We start from the raw sequence: 15,612 nt of genomic DNA, 5'->3' as shown, positions 1-15,612 counted from the left end.
ACCCCCAATGCATGGTGATGGGTTGTGTACATACCCCCGATGCATGGTGATGTCTTGTGTAAATACCCCCGATGACCGGTGATCTGTTGTGTAAATACCCCCGATGCATGGTGATGTGTTGTGTAAATACCCCCAATGCATGGTGATGTGATGTGTAAATACACCTGATGCCCGGTGATGTGATGTGTAAATACCCCCAATGCCCAGTGACGTGTTCTGTAAATACTCCCGATGCCCGGTGATGTGTTGTGTAAATACTACCGATGCCCGGTGATGTGCTGTGTAAATACCCCTGATGCCTGGTGATGTGTTGTGTAAATACCCCCGATGCCCGGTGATGTGTTGTGTAAATACCCCCGATGCCCGGTGATGTGTTGTGTCAATACACCCGATGCCCAGTGAAGTTTTGTGTAAATACTCTCGATGCCCGGTGATGTGTTGTGTAAATACCCCCGATGCCCAGTGATGTGTTGCGTAAATACTCCCGATGCCCGGTGATGTGTTGTGTAAATACTACCGATGCCCAGTGATGTGTTGTGTAAATACTCCCGATGCCCGGTGATGTGCTGTGTAAATACCCCCGATGCCCGGTGATGTGCTGTGTAAATACCCCCGATGCCCAGTGATGTGTTGTGCAAATACTCCCGATGCCCAGTGATGTGTTGTGTAAATACCCCCGATGCCCAGTGATGTGTTGTGTAAATACTCCCGATGTCCAGTGATGTGCTGTGTAAATACCCCCGATGCCCAGTGATGTGTTGTGTAAATACTCCCGATGCCTGATGATGTTTTGTGTAAATACTCCCAAATCCCGGTGCTGTTTTGTGTAAATACTCCCGATGCCCGGTGATGGGTTGTGTAAATACTCCCGATGCCCGGTGATGTGTTGTGTAAATACTCCCGATGCCCAGTGATGTGTTGTGTAAATACCCCTGATGCCCAGCGATGTATTGTGTAAATACCCCCGATGCCCAGTGATGTGTTGTGTAAATACCCCTGATGCCCGGTGATGTATTGTGTAAATACTCCCTATGTCTGGTGATGTGTTGTGTAAATACTCCCGATGCCATGGAAGGAGTGCAGCGAAGATTCACCAGGCTGATACCTGGGATGGCAGGAATGACATATGAGGAGAGATTGTGTCGATTGGACTTGTAGAAGATTGAGAGGGGATCTCATCGAAACATATAAAATTCTGTCAGGCCTGGTCAGACTAGATGCAGGAAGGATGTTCCTGATGGCCAGGGAGTCCAGATCCAGGGGTCACAGTCTAAGGATAAGGGGTAAGCCATTTAGGACTGAGATGAGGAGGAATTTCTTCACCCAGAGAGTGGTGAACCTATGGAATTCTCTGCCACAGAGGGCGGTGGAGGCCAGTTCATTAAATATATTCAAGAAGGAGTTAGATATATTTCTTAAGGCTAAGGGGATAAAGGGATATGGGGAGAAAGCAGGGACAGGGTACTGAATTTGAATGATCAGCTATGATCTCATTGAATGGCAGAGCAGGCTCGAGGGGCCGAATGGCCTACTCCTGCTCCTATCTTCTATGTATCTATGCCTGGTGATGTGTTGTGTAAATACTCCCGATGCCCAGTGGGTCCGTGGGTGGGTGAGGGGGGGTGGTGGGCTAAGCCCTGGGCACCATTTATCCTCACCTCTGCAGATTCCGTGGGTAGCGTTCGGTGTCGCCTCGAGTTGGCAGCGGAGCCCGCGGGCATGGTCACAGGGTCGCAGCGCATCACAATCCTCGTTAAACCGCCGGGCACAGACTTGGCAGCACCTGCAGTCGTCCAGAACCAGACGGACTCCTGGAGGGCACGGCCGGGACTTTGGGCAGTGACACTCCAGGGGACACGCGGCCTGTGAAAAGGAGATTACTGCACTGTTTATTCGGCAACTTGCTTTTTTTCTGCCTCACTTTGCCTGATGAAGAAAGACTTGTATTTATACAGCACCTTTCATGTCCCCAGGACGTCCCAAAGTGCTTTTACAGTCAATCAAGTAATTTTTTCAATTGTAGTCACTGTTGTAATGGAGGAAAACGTGACAGACAATTCAGTACCTGACACCAACACATGCACATCCTTTCCAGTAACGATGTTGACTGATTGTCTACCACCCCCTCCCCAGTTATTGTCTCTATAACTCACTCCAGTCCGTGTTATTCTCTCTATAACTCACTCCAGTCCAAAGTATTCTCTCTAAAACTCACTCCAGTCCATGTTATTCTCTCTATAACTCACTCCAGTCCGTGTTATTCTCTCTATAACTCACTCCAGTCCGTGTTATTCTCTCTATAACTCACTCCAGTCCATGGTATTCTCTCTATAACTCACTCCAGTCCATGGTATTCTCTCTATAACTCACTCCAGTCCGTGTTATTCTCTCTATAACTCACTCCAGTCCATGTTATTCTCTCTATAACTCACTCCAGTCCGTGTTATTCTCTCTATAACTCACTCCAGTCCATAGTATTCTCTCTATAACTCACTCCAGTCCATGTTATTCTCTCTATAACTCACTCCAGTCCATGTTATTCTCTCTATAACTCACTCCAGTCCGTGTTATTCTCTCTATAACTCACTCCAGTCCGTGTTATTCTCTCTATAACTCACTCCAGTCCATGTTATTCTCTCTATAACTCACTCCAGTCCATAGTATTCTCTCTATAACTCACTCCAGTCCGTGTTATTCTCTCTATAACTCACTCAAGTCCATAGTATTCTCTCTATAACTCACTCCAGTCTGTGTTATTCTCTCTATAACTCACTCCAGTCCATGGTATTCTCTCTATAACTCACTCCAGTCCGTGTTATTCTCTCTATAACTCACTCCAGTCCATGTTATTCTCTCTATAACTCACTCCAGTCCATAGTATTCTCTCTATAACTCACTCCAGTCCGTGTTATTCTCTCTATAACTCACTCCAGTCCATGGTATTCTCTCTATAACTCACTCCAGTCCGTGTTATTCTCTCTATAACTCACTCCAGTCCATGGTATTCTCTCTATAACTCACTCCAGTCCGTGTTATTCTCTCTATAACTCACTCCAGTCCGTGTTATTCTCTCTATAACTCACTCCAGTCCGTGTTATTCTCTCTATAACTCACTCCAGTCCGTGTTATTCTCTCTATAACTCACTCCAGTCCGTGTTATTCTCTCTATAACTCACTCCCGTCCATGGTATTCTCTCTATAACTCACTCCAGTCCATGTTATTCTCTCGATAACTCACTCCAGTCCATAGTATTCTCTCTATAACTCACTCCAGTCCATGGTATTCTCTCTATAACTCACTCCAGTCCGTGTTATTCTCTCTATAACTCACTCCAGTCCATGGTATTCTCTCCATAACTCACTCCAGTCTGTGTTATTCTCTCTATAACTCACTCCAGTCTGTGTTATTCTCTCTATAACTCACTCCAGTCCATGTTATTCTCTCTATAACTCACTCCAGTCCATGTTATTCTCTCTATAACTCACTCCAGTCCATAGTATTCTCTCTATAACTCACTCCAGTCCATGTTATTCTCTCTATAACTCACTCCAGTCCATGTTATTCTCTCTATAACTCACTCCAGTCCATGGTATTCTCTCTATAACTCACTCCAGTCAGTGTTATTCTCTCTATAACTCACTCCAGTCAGTGTTATTCTCTCTATAACTCACTCCAGTCCATGGTATTCTCTCTATAACTCACTCCAGTCCATGTTATTCTCTCTATAACTCACGCAAGTCCGTGTTATTCTCTCTATAACTCACTCCAGTCCATAGTATTCTCTCTATAACTCACTCCAGTCCATGGTATTCTCTCTATAACTCACTCCAGTCCATAGTATTCTCTCTATAACTCACTCCAGTCCATGTTATTCTCTCTATAACTCACTCCAGTCCGTGTTATTCTCTCTATAACTCACTCCAGTCCATAGTATTCTCTCTATAACTCACTCCAGCCTGTGTTATTCTCTCTATAACTCACTCCAGTCCGTGTTATTCTCTCTATAACTCACTCCAGTCCGTGTTATTCTCTCTATAACTCACTCCAGTCCATAGTATTCTCTCTGTAACTCACTCCAGTCCGTGTTATTCTCTCTATAACTCACTCCAGTCCATGTTATTCTCTCTATAACTCACTCCAGTCCATGGTATTCTCTCTATAACTCACTCCAGTCAGTGTTATTCTCTCTATAACTCACTCCAGTCTGTGTTATTCTCTCTATAACTCACTCCAGTCCGTGTTATTCTCTCTATAACTCACTCCAGTCCGTGTTATTCTCTCTATAACTCACTCCAGTCCGTGTTATTCTCTCTATAACTCACTCCAGTCCGTGTTATTCTCTCTATAACTCACTCCAGTCCATGATATTCTCTCTATAACTCACTCCAGTCCGTGTTATTCTCTCTATAACTCACTCCAGTCCATAGTATTCTCTCTATAACTCACTCCAGTCCGTGTTATTCTCTCTATAACTCACTCCAGTCCATGTTATTCTCTCTATAACTCACTCCAGTCCGTGTTATTCTCTCTATAACTCACTCCAGTCCATAGTATTCTCTCTTTTACTCACTCCAGTCCGTGTTATTCTCTCTATAACTCACTCCAGTCCATGGTATTCTCTCTATAACTCACTCCAGTCCGTGTTATTCTCTCTATAACTCACTCCAGTCAGTGTTATTCTCTCTATAACTCACTCCAGTCCATGGTATTCTCTCTATAACTCACTCCAGTCAGTGTTATTCTCTCTATAACTCACTCCAGTCCGTGTTATTCTCTCTATAACTCACTCCAGTCCGTGTTATTCTCTCTATAACTCACTCCAGTCCGTGTTATTCTCTCTATAACTCACTCCAGTCCGTATTATTCTCTCTATAACTCACTCCCGTCCATGGTATTCTCTCTATAACTCACTCCAGTCCATGTTATTCTCTCTATAACTCACTCCAGTCCATAGTATTCTCTCTATAACTCACTCCACTCCATGGTATTCTCTCCATAACTCACTCCAGTCTGTGTTATTCTCTCTATAACTCACTCCAGTCCGTGTTATTCTCTCTATAACTCACTCCAGTCCGTGTTATTCTCTCTATAACTCACTCCAGTCCATGTTATTCTCTCTATAACTCACTCCAGTCCATGTTATTCTCTCTATAACTCACTCCAGTCCATAGTATTCTCTCTATAACTCACTCCAGTCCATGTTATTCTCTCTATAACTCACTCCAGTCCGTGTTATTCTCTCTATAACTCACTCCAGTCCGTGTTATTCTCTCTATAACTCACTCCAGTCCATGGTATTCTCTCTATAACTCACTCCAGTCCGTGTTATTCTCTCTATAACTCACTCCAGTCCATAGTATTCTCTCTATAACTCACTCCAGTCCATGGTATTCTCTCTATAACTCACTCCAGTCCATAGTATTCTCTCTATAACTCACTCCAGTCCATGTTATTCTCTCTATAACTCACTCCAGTCCGTGTTATTCTCTCTATAACTCACTCCAGTCCATAGTATTCTCTCTATAACTCACTCCAGTCCGTGTTATTCTCTCTATAACTCACTCCAGTCCGTGTTATTCTCTCTATAACTCACTCCAGTCCGTGTTATTCTCTCTATAACTCACTCCAGTCCATAGTATTCTCTCTATAACTCACTCCTGTCCGTGTTATTCTCTCTGTAACTCACTCCAGTCCATGTTATTCTCTCTATAACTCACTCCAGTCCGTGTTATTCTCTCTATAACTCACTCCAGTCCATGGTATTCTCTCTATAACTCACTCCAGTCAGTGTTATTCTCTCTATAACTCACTCCAGTCCGTGTTATTCTCTCTTTCACTCACTCCAGTCCGTGTTATTCTCTCTATAACTCACTCCAGTCCATAGTATTCTCTCTATAACTCACTCCAGTCAGTGTTATTCTCTCTATAACTCACTCCAGTCTGTGTTATTCTCTCTATAACTCACTCCAGTCCGTGTTATTCTCTCTATAACTCACTCCAGTCCGTGTTATTCTCTCTTTTACTCACTCCAGTCCGTGTTATTCTCTCTATAACTCACTCCAGTCCGTGTTATTCTCTCTATAACTCACTCCAGTCCATGTTATTCTCTCTATAACTCACTCCAGTCCGTGTTATTCTCTCTATAACTCACTCCAGTCCATAGTATTCTCTCTATAACTCACTCCAGTCCGTGTTATTCTCTCTATAACTCACTCCAATCAGTGTTATTCTCTCTATAACTCACTCCAGTCCGTGTTATTCTCTCTATAACTCACTCCAGTCCATGTTATTCTCTCTATAACTCACTCCAGTCCGTGTTATTCTCTCTATAACTCACTCCAGTCCGTGTTATTCTCTCTATAACTCACTCCAGTCCGTGTTATTCTCTCTATAACTCACTCCAGTCCGTGTTATTCTCTCTATAACTCACTCCCGTCCGTGTTATTCTCTCTATAACTCACTCCAGTCAGTGTTATTCTCTCTATAACTCACTCCAGTCCATGTTATTCTCTCTATAACTCACTCCAGTCCGTGTTATTCTCTCTATAACTCACTCCAGTCCATAGTATTCTCTCTATAACTCACTCCAGTCCGAGTTATTCTCTCTATAACTCACTCCAGTCCATGTTATTCTCTCTATAACTCACTCCAGTCCATGTTATTCTCTCTATAACTCACTCCAGTCCGTGTTATTCTCTCTATAACTCACTCCAGTCCATGTTATTCTCTCTATAACTCACTCCAGTCCATGGTATTCTCTCGATAACTCAGTCCAGTCCGTGTTATTCTCTCTATAACTCACTCCAGTCCGTGTTATTCTCTCTATAACTCACTCCAGTCCGTGTTATTCTCTCTATAACTCACTCCCGTCCGTGTTATTCTCTCTATAACTCACTCCAGTCCATGTTATTCTCTCTGTAACTCACTCCAGTCAGTGTTATTCTCTCTATAACTCACTCCAGTCAGTGTTATTCTCTCTATAACTCACTCCAGTCCGTGTTATTCTCTCTATAACTCACTCCAGTCCATGGTATTCTCTCTATAACTCACTCCAGTGAGTGTTATTCTCTCTGTAACTCACCCCAGTCCATGGCATTCTCTCTATAACTCACTCCAGTCCATGTTATTCTCTCTATAACTCACTCCAGTCAGTGTTATTCTCTCTCTAACTCACTCCAGTCCATGGTATTCTCTCTATAACTCACTCCAGTCAGTGTTATTCTCTCTATAACTCACTCCAGTCCGTGTTATTCTCTCTATAACTCACTCCAGTCCGTGTTATTCTCTCTATAACTCACTCCAGTCCGTGTTATTCTCTCTATAACTCACTCCAGTCAGTGTTATTCTCTCTATAACTCACTCAGGTCCGTGTTATTCTCTCTATAACTCAATCCAGTCCATAGTATTCTCTCCATAACTCACTCCAGTCCATAGTATTCTCTCTATAACTCACTCCAGTCCATGTTATTCTCTCTATAACTCACTCCAGTCCATGGTATTCTCTCTATAACTCACTCCAGTCCGTGTTATTATCTCTATAACTCACTCCAGTCCGTGTTATTCTCTCTATAACTCACTCCAGTCCGTGTTATTCTCTCTATAACTCACTCCAGTCCATGTTATTCTCTCTATAACTCACTCCAGTCCATGGTATTCTCTCTATAACTCACTCCAGTCCGTGTTATTCTCTCTATAACTCACTCCAGTCCATGTTATTCTCTCTATAACTCACTCCAGTCCATGTTATTCTCTCTATAACTCACTCCAGTACGTGTTATTCTCTCTATAACTCACTCCAGTCCGTGTTATTCTCTCTATAACTCACTCCAGTCCATGTTATTCTCTCTATAACTCACTCCAGTCCATGGTATTCTCTCTATAACTCACTCCAGTCCGTGTTATTCTCTCTATAACTCACTCCAGTCCATGTTATTCTCTCTATAACTCACTCCAATCAGTGTTATTCTCTCTATAACTCACTCCAGTCCATGGTATTCTCTCGAAAACTCACTCCAGTCCATGGTATTCTCTCTATAACTCACTCCAGTCCATGGTATTCTCTCTATAACTCACTCCAGTCCATGGTATTCTCTCTATAACTCACTCCAGTCCGTGTTATTCTCTCTATAACTCACTCCAGTCCATGGTATTCTCTCTATAACTCACTCCAGTCCGTGTTATTCTCTCTATAACTCACTCCCGTCCATGGTATTCTCTCTATAACTCACTCCAGTCCATGGTATTCTCTCTATAACTCACTCCAGTCCGTGTTATTCTCTCTATAACTCACTCCAGTCCATGGTATTCTCTCTATAACTCACTCCAGTCCGTGTTATTCTCTCTTTCACTCACTCCAGTCCGTGTTATTCTCTCTATAACTCACTCCAGTCCATGTTATTCTCTCTATAACTCACTCCAGTCCATGGTATTCTCTCTATAACTCACTCCAGTCCATAGTATTCTCTCTATAACTCACTCCAGTCCATGTTATTCTCTCTATAACTCACTCCAGTCCGTGTTATTCTCTCTATAACTCACTCCAGTCCATAGTATTCTCTCTATAACTCACTCCAGTCCATGGTATTCTCTCTATAACTCACTCCAGTCCATGGTATTCTCTCTATAACTCACTCCAGTCCGTGTTATTCTCTCTATAACTCACTCCAGTCCATAGTATTCTCTCTATAACTCACTCCAGTCCATGGTATTCTCTCTATAACTCACTCCAGTCCGTGTTATTCTCTCTATAACTCACTCCAGTCCATGGTATTCTCTCTATAACTCACTCCAGTCCATGGTATTCTCTCTATAACTCACTCCAGTCCTTGTTATTCTCTCTATAACTCACTCCAGTCCGTGTTATTCTCTCTATAACTCACTCCAGTCCGTGTTATTCTCTCTATAACTCACTCCAGTCCGTGTTATTCTCTCTATAACTCACTCCAGTCCGTGTTATTCTCTCTATAACTCACTCCAGTCCGTGTTATTCTCTCTATAACTCACTCCAGTCCGTGTTATTCTCTCTATAACTCACTCCAGTCCGTGTTATTCTCTCTATAACTCACTCCAGTCCATGGTATTCTCTCTATAACTCACTCCAGTCCGTGTTATTCTCTCTATAACTCACTCCAGTCCGTGTTATTCTCTCTATAACTCACTCCAGTCCGTGGTATTCTCTCTATAACTCACTCCAGTCCATGGTATTCTCTCTATAACTCACTCCAGTCCATGGTATTCTCGCTATAACTCACTCCAGTCCATGTTATTCTCTCTATAACTCACTCCAGTCCGTGTTATTCTCTCTATAACTCACTCCAGTCCGTGTTATTCTCTCTATAACTCACTCCAGTCCATGGTATTCTCTCTATAACTCACTCCCGTCCGTGTTATTCTCTCTTTCACTCACTCCAGTCCATGGTATTCTCTCTATAACTCACTCCAGTCCATGGTATTCTCTCTATAACTCACTCCAGTCCGTGTTATTCTCTCTATAACTCACTCCAGTCCATGGTATTCTCTCTATAACTCACTCCCAGTCCGTGTTATTCTCTCTATAACTCACTCCAGTCCATAGTATTCTCTCTATAACTCACTCCAGTCCATGGTATTCTCTCTATAACTCACTCCAGTCTGTGTTATTCTCTCTATAACTCACTCCCAGTCCGTGTTATTCTCTCTATAACTCACTCCAGTCCGTGTTATTCTCTCTATAACTCACTCCAGTCCATGGTATTCTCTCTATAACTCACTCCCAGTCCGTGTTATTCTCTCTATAACTCACTCCAGTCCATAGTATTCTCTCTATAACTCACTCCAGTCCATGTTATTCTCTCTATAACTCACTCCCAGTCCGTGTTATTCTCTCTATAACTCACTCCAGTCCATGTTATTCTCTCTATAACTCACTCCAGTCCGTCTTATTCTCTCTATAACTCACTCCAGTCCGTGTTATTCTCTCTATAACTCACTCCAGTCCATGTTATTCTCTCTATAACTCACTCCAGTCCGTGTTATTCTCTCTATAACTCACTCCAGTCCGTGTTATTCTCTCTATAACTCACTCCAGTCCATGGTATTCTCTCTATAACTCACTCCAGTCCGTGTTATTCTCTCTATAACTCACTCCAGTCCGTGTTATTCTCTCTATAACTCACTCCAGTCCATGTTATTCTCTCTATAACTCACTCCAGTCCATGGTATTCTCTCTATAACTCACTCCAGTCCATGTTATTCTCTCTGTAACTCACTCCAGTCCATCGTATTCTCTCTATAACTCACTCCAGTCCATGTTATTCTCTCTATAACTCACTCCAGTCCGTGTTATTCTCTCTATAATTCACTCCAGTCCGTGTTATTCTCTCTATAACTCACTCCAGTCCATAGTATTCTCTCTATAACTCACTCCAGTCAGTGTTATTCTCTATAACTCACTCCAGTCAGTGTTATTCTCTATAACTCACTCCAGTCAGTGTTATTCTCTATAACTCACTCCCAGTCCGTGTTATTCTCTATAACTCACTCCCAGTCCGTGTTATTCTCTATAACTCACTCCCAGTCCGTGTTATTCTCTGTAACTCACTCCAGTCAGTGTTATTCTCTATAACTCACTCCCAGTCCGTGTTATTCGCTATAACTCACTCCTAGTCCGTGTTATTCTCTATAACTCACTCCCAGTCCGTGTTATTCACTATAACTCACTCCCAGTACACATTATTCTCTATAACTCACTCTAGTCCATATTATTCTCTATAACACACTCCAGTCCTTGTTATTCCCTATATTACTCACCCCCAGGTGTTATACAGCACAAAAACAGGCTATTCGGCCCAACCAGTCCATGCCGGCGTTTTATGCTCCACTCGAGCCTCCTCCCGTCTTTCCTCATCTAACTCTATCAGCAGAACCCTCTATTCCCTTCTCCCTCATACGTGTATCTAGCCGCCCCTTAAATGCAGCTATACTATTCTCTTCAACCACTCCCTGTTTCAATCCGAGTTCCACATTCTCACCACTCTCTGGGTGAAGAAGTTTCTTCTGAATTCCCTATTGGATTTCTTGGTGACTATCTTATATTGATGTCCTCTAGTTTTGCTCTTCCCCACAAGTGGAAACATTCTCTCTGTATCCACTCTATCAAAACCTTTCATAATTTTAAAGACCTCCATTAGGTCACCCCTCAGCCTTCTCTTTTCAAGAGAAAAGAGACCCAGCCTGTTCATCCTTTCCTGATAGGTTTACCCTCGCATTTCTGGCATCATCCTTGTAAATCTTCTCTGCACCCTCTCCAGTGCCTCTATATCCTCTGTTATCCTTCCATTGCTGGTAGTTTAAAGAGATATCCTTTTCTTACCAGATCAGCCAGACACGAGCTGCCCAGCAGAACAAGCGCACACCACAGTACCGGAGTGCTGATGGTCACTGCCTGAACACGGTCGCCCAGACCCGGACCAAACGGACCCCTCTTCCTTCCGGTGCCCATCGCTGTCTGAGCCCGTCCAACGCCGAAACTGCGCCGGAATTGCAAGCCAAGTAAGAGCCGAAACGATTCAGGTCACTCTGCTTCAAGACGACAACCAAAAATTGGCGGGTGTACAATAATGGTTTGGGAGCAGATTTCCAACCCACTCTTAGGAGTGGACTTGGCAGGGACTCCGGTTTATCTTAACAGCAAAACTGTTCTGAGCCCCCCCAAAAAATCCAGGGGTGTGGGATTGGGTTTCTCTTACTTACTGTGGCCAGTGAGACCTAACTGAGGGATTCACTGGAATTACTCTGCTATCTACAGCGGAAGAAAGTTAGAGACTTGCAGCGAACACCTAGCAAGAAAAAAAACACTTCACATCTTTCTTGTTGAGGAGCAGGTCAGCCGGAATGCTGCTCCTTCGCCTGGTCCAAGTCCCCAGTCTTTCCTTTGGGCTTTGTGTGTGTGTGTTTATTTATATATACGCCCTTCGCTTGTCAGATAAGGTGCTCAGAAAGATAAACCCGCGGTTACAATTCCTGGAACGGCGCTGACTCGACATCACTGCGGTCTGCTTCTCAGAATCGTTCCTGCAGCGGCTCCCAGCTCGTCACTGAGGACTGGCTTGTTTGTTTTGACAAGAAAGAAAGAATTTGCATTTCTCTAGCGCCTTTCACGACCTCAGCCAATGAAGCATTTTTCTTGAAGTGTAGTCACATTTGTAATGTAGGTAAATGCAACAGCCAATTTGCCCACAGCAAGCTCCCACAAATTGAAACCTGAGAATCATAGAATAGTACAATACAGAAGGAAGCCATTTGGCCCATAGAGTCTGCATTGGATAATGGGCGAGTAGCAGTGCTGCTGCTGAGCAGCAGTGATACCCGCCCTGCTGTATGCCTCAGAGACATGGACCATGTACAGCAGGCACCTCAAAGCACTGGAGAGGTACCACCAACGCTGCCTCCGCAAGATCCTGCAAATCCATTGGCAGGATAGGCGCACCAACGTCAGTGTTCTCGCTCAGGCCAACATCCCCAGCATCGATGCTTTGACCACGCTCGATCAGCTCCGATGGACGGGTCACATTGTCCGCATGCCCAATACAAGACTCCCAAAACAAGCGCTCTACTCGGAGCTCCGGCACAGCAAGAGAGCCCCAGGTGGGCAGAGGAAATGCTTCAAGGACACCCTCAAAGCCTCCTTGAAAAAGTGTAACACCCCCACCGGCACCTGGGAATCCCTGGCCCAAGACCGCACAAAGTGGAGGAGAAGCATCCAGGAAGGCGCCGAACACCTCGAGTCTCTTCGCCGGGAGCAAGCGAAATCCAAGCGCAGGCAGCGCAAGGAGTGCACGTCAACCCAAGCACCCCACCCACCGTCTGCCCCACCTGTGACAGAGACTGTAGGTCCCGCATTGGACTCATCAGTCACCTGAGAACTCATTTTTAATGTGGAAGCAAGTCATCCTCGGTTCCGAGGGACTGCCTAAGAAGAGAAGATTGGATAATGAGCTGATAATCTGTTGTTAGTGATGTTGGTTGAGGGATAAATATTGGCCAGGAGAACTCCCCTGCTCTTCTTCAAATAGTGCCGTGGGATCTTTTATGTTTACCTGAGAGGCTTAACGTCTCATCCAAAAGACGGCACCTCCAACAGTGCGGGCCCCCCTCAGCACTGCACTGAAGTGTCAGCCCTAGATTATGCACTCAGGTCTCTGGAGTGGGACTCGAACCCACGACCTTCTGACTTGGAGGCAAGAATGCTACCCACTGAGCCACAGCTGAAAGGCAGGGAAGGGTGGGGGCTGGTGGGGTGGGTGGGTGAAGCTAGCAGTTGGAAGCTTTGAGAGTGTAAACACCAACCTTGAATCCTTTGCCATTCCCTGTCCTCCAGATCAAAATGTCATCACCCACACTAGAACGAGGGATGTTCTGAATAACTCAGATTGGTTTCCTCAGTACTGTGTCATTTTACTACGCTCCTAATGTTATTGCCTTATTGTCTTTCTCCCAGTCTACTGGCAGGCTGGGATGGGAAGGAGAGATGGGCTCCTCAGTGAGTTGGGTGGTACGGAGTTGTCCATGAATGAGAAGGTGATAGGCTCACTCCTTCTTCCGTGTGGTGTTAGAGTAACCCAATTAGGGCACCATTACTAGCGTCAGTGGCCCTGGGATAAAGTCAGCTCGGATTCTCGCTTCTGGAGATTGTTCAGTCATGTAAGTCTTTCTTTCTTTCCCCACACGTGGAAACATTCTCTCTGTATCCACTCTATCAAAACCTTTCATAATTTTAAAGACCTCTATTAGGACACCCCTCAGCCTTCCTTTTTTCCAGAGAGGAGAGGGGGTTGTAGGTGGTCTCCTCCCTTACCCTGAGAGGGGAGGAGACCACCTACAACCCACCGGACGCGAGTGTCCCGCTGGATGTCAGCCTAGAATTCAGAGTCCACTCGCTGGGACTATCCGACTCAGAGGCAGGAATGCTAACCACTAACCCAAGGGCTCGCTCCAGTCTATAAGAGTCATCCAGCCAGGAAGATGCTAAATTTCCCCCTCCCCCTTTTTCAGGGTCCAATCGTTCCTTAAATGATTCCAGGACATTCTCCTCTACTTTATCTGAAAATCCATTCACAATGTTGATATCTGGTCTAAAATTATCTTTCACGAGTTTGAACCTGCGTCCTACTCTATCAATGTAATTTAAATGAATCGCTGGGATTACTTTTTCCAGTTCCCCATCTTATATACCCTCATAACTATAACTCTCAAATGCCCGCTATCCAGGCAGAAAAGCCCGAGACTCTCCAGTCTTTTCTTATAACACAGACCCCTGACACTTGGCGAGATCAGACTTGTGGCTCTTTCTCTGCACTGCCTCCAACACTCCAATGACTTCCGTGTGTCTCGACAACCAGAGCTGGACACGGTGCTCAAGGTGCGGTCTGACCAGCAGAAAAGAATACAGCGCCGTTCACGACCTCGGGACGTCCCAAAGCGCTTCACAGCCAATGAAGTACTTTTGAAGTGTAGTCACTGTCGTGATGTGGGAGCAGAGCGCTGTACAATTTGAGCAGGAATTCCTCTGGGTTGTACTCTGCTGTTTCGGCCATCTCGTTCAACGTTCGATTGGCCCTGTTGGTCGCTGCTCTGTGGAGCGGATGTGGAGACACCGCAGCCAAGCGATGCTGAGGCCAATTGTACTGCCTTTACTGCCGCTTTACCTCTTGCACATTCCCAATTTCCATCGCACCACCAACGGCGGCTGTGCCTTCAGCCATTTAGGCCCCAAGCTCTGGAATTCCCTCCATGAACCTCTCCGCCTCTCTCTCTCCTCCTCTAAGATGCTCCTTAAAACCTACCTCTCTGATCAAGCTTTTGGATCACCTGTCCCAATATCTCCTGACGTGGCTCGGTGTCAATTGTTTCATCTGATTACGTGCCTGTGGAGCACCTTGGGAGAAGTAAGAACTTAAGAAATAGGAGCAGGAGTCAGCCATTCGGCCCCTCGAGCCTGCACTACCATTCAATAAGATCATGGCTGATCTTCTATCTCATCTCCACTTTCCTGCCCCATCCCCACATCCATTGATTCCCTTAATATTCAAAAATCTATCGATCTCTGTCTTGAAAATACTCAACGACTGAGCCTCCACAGCCCTCTGGGGTACAGAATTCCAAAGATTCACCATCCTCTGAGTGAAGAAATTTCTCCTCATCTCAGTCCTAAATGGTCAACACTGGGCAGATTGATTGAGCCACAGGGAGGGAAGAAGCCGGGAAGAGTGTGCTCTCCATGGTCGAATAGCCCGCCCGACATCCGCTGTCTGATTTCAAACATGAAGTACAGCCACTTGGGTGAGGTAGCCTTCATAGAATCATATCAACTAACGGCACAGAAGGAGGCCATTCGCCCATTGTGTCTGTGCCGGCCGACAGAGAGATATCCCGCCTAAACCCACTTTCCGGCTCTTGGGCCGTGGCCTTGCAGGTTACGGCACTTCAAGTGCATATCCAAGCATTGTGCGGTCAGTGTTTGTGAAACAACGCCCCAGCAAGAGTCAGTGCCTCTAGGAGATGAGGGCAGGAATAGTGAGAGGAGGGCAGGAATAGTGAGAGGAGGGCAGGAACAGTGAGAGGAGCGCAGGAAT

At 45.0% G+C, this 15,612-nt stretch overlaps 1 protein-coding gene across 1 annotated transcript in view; it reads right to left on the bottom strand.

Annotated features, from left to right (window-relative positions):
* LOC147096017 (CCN family member 1-like) overlaps positions 1-11,928 on the bottom strand; it is a 30,037-nt gene extending 18,109 nt beyond the window's left edge. Inside the window, exons 1-2 of the mRNA XM_085974981.1 lie at positions 11,352-11,928; positions 1,659-1,863 (exon numbers count right to left, since the gene is read on the bottom strand). Of these exons, the coding sequence (XP_085831107.1) occupies positions 1,659-1,863; positions 11,352-11,480 (334 nt within the window). The 5' untranslated portion in view covers positions 11,481-11,928. The remainder of the gene's footprint in view (positions 1-1,658; positions 1,864-11,351) is intronic.
* Between the last annotated feature and the right edge of the window lie 3,684 nt (positions 11,929-15,612).

Source organism: Somniosus microcephalus, unplaced genomic scaffold (assembly GCF_052327205.1).
Source record: "Somniosus microcephalus isolate GS21.2 unplaced genomic scaffold, FLI_Smic_1.0 unresolved_chr1, whole genome shotgun sequence".
NCBI lineage: Eukaryota > Metazoa > Chordata > Chondrichthyes > Squaliformes > Somniosidae > Somniosus > Somniosus microcephalus.
Note: the sequence above shows the minus strand (reverse complement) of the source record. Positions and strands in the feature narration are given on the sequence as shown.